At 44.5% G+C, this 6,514-nt stretch overlaps 1 protein-coding gene across 1 annotated transcript in view; it reads right to left on the reverse strand.

Moving 5' to 3' along the window:
* Positions 1-6,042, reverse strand: part of RTN4RL1 (reticulon 4 receptor like 1) — a 150,455-nt gene extending 144,413 nt beyond the window's left edge. The window contains exon 1 of the mRNA XM_083172138.1: positions 5,004-6,042. Within this exon, the coding sequence (XP_083028264.1) occupies positions 5,004-5,034 (31 nt within the window). The 5' untranslated portion in view covers positions 5,035-6,042. The remainder of the gene's footprint in view (positions 1-5,003) is intronic.
* Positions 6,043-6,514: the final 472 nt, after the last annotated feature.

Below are 6,514 nucleotides of genomic sequence, written 5' to 3' on the forward strand. Positions count from 1 at the left end.
TCATTTATTTGGTATATGAACTCAATTTACTGGACCCGCCTCTGAGGATACTTCTAAACATTTTACAACAGCTAAGGAAAGAAGCAGATACACTGTACACTTAGACTTTAGTTAAGCCCCGTGCACACTAGATGACCCGCAGCCTATATAGTATACAATATCAGTCACAGGTAGATGAATCAAGTGTAAATGATATCATTCAATGAGCTCACCAGGACCAGCCTAACATGCGAGTCGTTGGCGATATAGCCAATATTGACCTACACATTCAGCAGATGGAGGGTGTCATTAATGATGCGCGGGAGCATGCCTCGTTAATGATATTGAGTGTACACACTATAGGTTTTTTAAAAGATATCTGTTCATTTCTCGTCTAGTACATGTGGGCTTTAGGGCTGGGCTAATTTATCCCACCATAGAATCCAATTTAAATGATACTTAAGGGGGTATTCACTTTGGGGGTCACGGCTGTCAAGCTGGCTCGACAGCCGTGACCCAGTCCTGTTCTCGGTCAGCTCAACCGAGAACAAGCAGGTAGGATTCAATGTCCCGCCTGCCAGGGAGCGAGGAGGGGGCGTGGCCGAGAGCTGCGGCCGGCAAGAGGTGAGCTGCGTCCAGGAGCTCGTCAATTGCTTGTGAAGTCGGGCTCGTTCTGCGAGATCCCCTGCTCAATGCTGTTGGGAAAGACAGCATTGAATAGGGCCCAGCGGCTATCTCCCCCGACGGGAGATGCTCGCCAGTGATTGAATATCCCCCTTAATTAAGGAAACTATTGTTACCACAAATACAAAAGGATAGATTTATCAAAACTTTAAGAGAGATAACGTGAAGAGAGATAAAATGCTCCTGTCATTTTTCAACAGAAGCTGATTGGTTGGCATTTTTATCTCTCTATCGACTTTATTTCTCTCCAAGATTTGATAATAACCAATCAGCTTCCGTCATTTTTTATAAACACAGCTTGTAAAATGACAGAAGCGGATTCGTTGGAACTTTATCGCTCTCCACTTTTTCTATCTCCAAGCTTTGATCAATCTCATATAAATCCACACTGTAGTCAAAAATAACAATAAATAAACATAAATAAGAATGTGTTAAATGGCACTGTGTTATTGTCAGAAGCTTAAAGCTCATACAGGAAAGTCAACAGAAATGTACGGAAATAATTGTTAATGAAGTTAATAGACTACTTCCAAAATCAGTTAACCAAATGGCGACTAATAGGCATGGCGGGGGGATCCTGTAATAGAATTTGGTGCAATATATAAGTGTCTAAGTGGATAGTTTACAAATCATTAGCTAATATTGTGCATAAGGACATGGCAGTATATATTAAACATTTGGTTAGACTAAAAGGCTTTAAAAGATCAATGTCGCCATTAATGGAAGCCTCCAAGAGTTCACTCTCTGCTCTATATGACCTTGAACACTCTTCAAGGACAAGCAGAGAGAAAGCATCAACCTGAGTAAGGAGATTCCTGTTGATTAGTACATTAGGTTTATCATCTTTGTGTAAAGATATGGCATAGGCTCAGTATACAGCCAGGAAACAGAGGTGTTAGACAGCATGGGTGATTTTTCTGCAAATTAAAATAATAGTTTAATAATAATGCTAAGTACGTGATGGTTTTATCAGTTTGTGTGTAGTAAACCCTCCATAATATCTAGTTCATCATTTTTGCCATTAAAAAAGTCTTCTTTGCCTAGCCTGTCACCTTGACACCAAAGGTCCTCAGCAGTGGGGGATGACCTGCTGGGTACTAAGCAGCAGATACACAGTATAGATGAGGTTCCCCGGGGGGTAGGACACATTGTGCAGGTAGTAGCATGTTGCTGCCATTAGGAGAGTTACAATGAAGATTTGTTTGTGTGTCCTACAGTGTGCAGACAGTTTGTACCTTCCAAAACAGCCACATTAACAGCAGTCATACTGTAAGGGTGAATGTAGGTTAGGTAATGCCATCACTACCTGTAGGCACACACTTTATTTTATTGCAAAGTGTTGCTGGCTCTTCAGGCTGATAAGGGTTAATAGTTTTTTTGCACAAACCAAGTCTGACTTTGTTGTCCCCAGGAGATGGTTTGGAAAAATCGCTTCAGACACTTGCTTCATTCCCACTTCCCAGACCTTTCCTTCACAGAAGCAGCGTTTCCCCCACACCTTTAATAACCTGCTGATGTGATCCATGCTAATCTGTAATGTCCCTGCTCCCTTAGGGATTTCACCATCTGTTTTCTCCTATTTCACTTTTCTTTACAAGGATAATGAGTTCATCCAAATCCTGTGCCAACCATTTATCACCAACTACCCCAACACCACAACAACAAACACAGTGCCAGCTATTATACCTCCTGGAATTATGTGAGGGGGTACTGGTAGAAGTCCCTGCAACCATATATTATAGAGAGAGAGTTACTGTATTTTAAAGTGTTATAACCCTAAGATCTGGCTTTATTATTCATTGTCCTGCTACGATATATAGACTTAAATGTGACTTATATACCGTATGCCACACAGAAACAGATCAATAACAAGCCAGGAACAAAACATATGTATTGTGTGGACAAGGGGGGCATAATACACAAAGTATATTTCCGCATAAGAATTGGAGCACGGGGTTATTGCAGCACTGGGGATAGTTCTGGCACTCTATAAGCTCGTCGATATAAACGCTGTTATTATCAATAAATAAAAATAGTTGAAGTTTGGGTTTACCCAGAGTAACACATGCGACTAAGTAGCATCATGTACAATAATACCACAATAATTTGAATAACCACTGTGCACATGAACACACATGTAAGATACAGTACTCCTGGGATTGCACATCCCAGCCACCTATCTCCTGACACTGGATGTACAGTAGGTGAAGAGAGACAGCTAGGATGGGGCACAGATCAGTCTGGCAAAGACAGAGCTACCTTATGACAAAGACAAATGACTCCCAGGGAGGCAAAAGGAAAGTGGCACCTACAGTAGTACAAGAACAGAATGTAGGGTTACATCATCTGGACAAAGACAGGAACATGGAAAATATTTGTTGTACAGGTTACATATACAGGTGTGATATATATAAAGGTGAGATGTGCAGGTGACACATACTGTACACCTGAGATGTGTGGGTTACATGTTCAGGTGTGAGATATATATATATATATATATATATATACACAGTATATATACAGGATAAATGTGCAGGTGACACATACACGTAAGATGTGTGGTTACACGTTCAGGTTACATGCACAGGTGATATATATACACAGGTGAGATGTGCAGGTGACATGCAAGTGAGATGTGTGGGTCCCATTCAGGTTACATGTACAGGTTATATATACAGTATATACACAGGTGAGATGTGCAGGTGACACATTCTAGTGAGATGTGTGGGTCACATGTTCAGGTTACATGCACAGGTGATATATATATACACAGGTGAGATGTGCAGGTGACATGCAAGTGAGATGTGTGGGTCCCATTCAGGTTACATGTACAGGTTATATATACAGTATATACACAGGTGAGATGTGCAGGTGACACATTCTAGTGAGATGTGTGGGTCACATGTTCAGGTTACATGTACAGGTGATTTGTACAGGAGGGATGTACATGTAACATGTGTACGGTGTAGGTGACATATGCAGGTGAGATGTACAGGAGGATGTAGAAATGGGATGTACAGGTGAGATGTACACTAGGGATGTGCATGTGAGATGTACAGGTGACCCATACAGGTGACATATACAAATATGATGTACGGTGCACAGTAGGTGACATGCAGGTGAGATATACAGGAGGGATGTACATGTAACATGTGTACGGTGTAGGTGACATATGCAGGTGAGATGTACAGGAGGATGTAGAAATGGGATGTACAGGTGAGATGTACACTAGGGATGTGCATGTGAGATGTACAGGTGACCCATACAGGTGACATATACAAATATGATGTACGGTGTAGGTGACATGCAGGTGAGATATACAGGAGGGATGTACAGGTAACATGTACGGTGTAGGTGACATATGCAGGTGAGATGTACAGGAGGGATGTACAGATGACATGTACGGTGTAGGTGACATATGCAGGTGAGATATATAGAAGGGATGTAGAGATGACATGTACGGTGTAGGTGACATATGCAGGTGAGATGTACAGGAGGGATGTACAGATGACATGTACGGTGTAGGTGACACATGCAGGTGAGATATACAGGAGGGATGTACAGGTAACATGTACAAATGGGATGTACACTAGGGATGTGCATGTGAGATGTACAGGTGACATGACATGTACAAATGGGATGTACAGGTGAGATGTACAGGTGACCCGTAAAGGTGACATATACAAATATGATGTACAGGTGGCAGGTGCCTGTGAAGATGCTCTGACAACTATCCTACTGTACGTGATTGTTATTGTTTCTCAAAATCACATCATCTGGCACTAACAGAATAATGAATATGGAATGTGCAAATGTATCTGCAGAATGGCTGATGTCTAATCAAATTTGTTCCATATATGGTATATACATATCCTATATATAATCTATCTATCTATCTATCTATCTATCTTTGCCTCTGCAGACAGCCCAGACAGAGCACGGCAGCCCCTGGTAATGCCACCCCCCGCTGCTGGGCATGGGCGATGAGAAGTCACACAGAGCCCGGGCTGTAGTGATGATAAGGACCCGGCACAGCAGGAAGGGGGTTACTGACCCCGGGTGCCCAGCATCCTACCTGGCAGGCGCGGTGCTTAGGCTGCCCTGGCAGGTAACGGGTTAATGACAGTAGTTAGCAGAGCAGTCCCTACAAAGTGCCGCTAAGCCATATACAGTATAATAAGTGCGGATGGTCAGAGACCATGAAGGGAAACTACCATCGGAACGTCTGCTTCTGCCCCCCCAGTACCCACAGGGCACACTGTACTGTGTGCATGGTGGGTGCAGTGACAGCAGGCATGTAATGTGCAGTATGGTGCCCCTGTGCCACCCAGGGCTCCTACCTGTGCGCTGCATGGTGACACCTGTGCGCATCCCCACTCCTGAGAGACAGCAGCTTAATCCGGGAGACGGACCCTTCCCCTCCCAAGTGTTCCTCTGTGTCCCGCAATCCGGCACAGTCCTGGGAAAGTGTCTTCTCCCTGCCGGGGTCTCTGTACGTCCTCTGGCTCCTTCTTCTCCTCTGCTGCCTTGTTTGGGATATAGGACAAGAAAGTCTCTCTGCCGGCTCCCAGGGGCAGCACTCTATTCCCTCTCCCGCTGTCTCCCACTTCTCTCTCTCCTCAGGGTATTTAGGGGGGGAAGACGCCCCCTTTCTTGGCTGAGAACTGTTCACACCTCTCCACCCCCTTAGTGTTGGGGGAACAGAGTCTAAGGAGAGTCATTGAGCCCTTTGTCACCAGAAGCTGTGCCAGCGCTGGGAGACTGTCAGAGACAGTCAGAGATGACAAGAGACAGACCCACAGTTGCTCCCTTGCTGCTCTCCAGCTTGTATCTGTATGTATCTCTTTGCTCCAGCCTTCCTCACTCCCCTGTTTCTCTCTCTCCCTCCCTCTCTCCTCCCTCCCTTCTCCCTATCCTCCCTCTTTACCTTTATCACTATTTCTTCCTATACCTATCTGTTCCTGCCCTGTCTCTTGCTGTACCACTATTTCACTCTACAGCTGTCTCTTTCCCTTCTCTGTCCTCTCTATCTCTCTCTCTTTCTCTCTCCCCCTCTCTCTTCCTCCTGTCTTCCTCTCTTCTCTCTCATAAAACGCCTCCCATATAAAATTTATGAAAGCGCTTTTTGCTTGCAGAGTTCAAAAATACCATCTTATTCCCAGAGCAGGCTGCTCTCAGCTGCCATGTGATGTTGCTGTTGCCTCTTAAGGTGTTTCTCTCTCTCTCACCCTCTCTCTCTCTCTCTATCACTCCCTCTCTCTCTTCCCCTGCCGCTTTGTTACTGAGTTTCAGTCAAGCGAATCTGTGTCTGCTCCTATTGGAGAAAGGAAGATGCCAAACTGAATGCAGGTACCTGCCCTTCCCATGCCATGACAGCCTGTGCCAAGCACCCATGTGTCTCCCTGCATGATGCCCCAGGCTGTATTCTCACATGCACACACACACACAGAAGCAGCACTAACTTCTCCAGCCCTGATCTGAGAGATCAAAACAGCAAGCAGTCTCCCTGATGCTCTTTAATAGGATAGAAAATGATAAAAGGCCAGTACCACCCCACCACCTTCTATATCTTCCCTGGTGTTTCTATATGTCTCAACTCATCCGCCTCACTGCTTCGTGCCTATCACCTCTGTATGTGATGCGGGAAGTTACACATTTAACCTGGTCACCCACTTAGGCGCCAGGAAGGCCCCCAAGGTCTAGCTATTTGTGTTGCATAAATCTATCGCTAGTATGTATTTTGCCTGAATTCAGTTATGTGGCAGCTTGTTAAAAATACATTTATTATTTTTTCCCACTGCTTTGAAGAACATACCAGCTTCAAGAAAAGACAGAATCGTTAATGGAGTCT

Source organism: Crinia signifera, chromosome 2, assembly GCF_055691185.1.
Source record: "Crinia signifera chromosome 2, ASM5569118v1, whole genome shotgun sequence".
Lineage (NCBI taxonomy): Eukaryota > Metazoa > Chordata > Amphibia > Anura > Myobatrachidae > Crinia > Crinia signifera.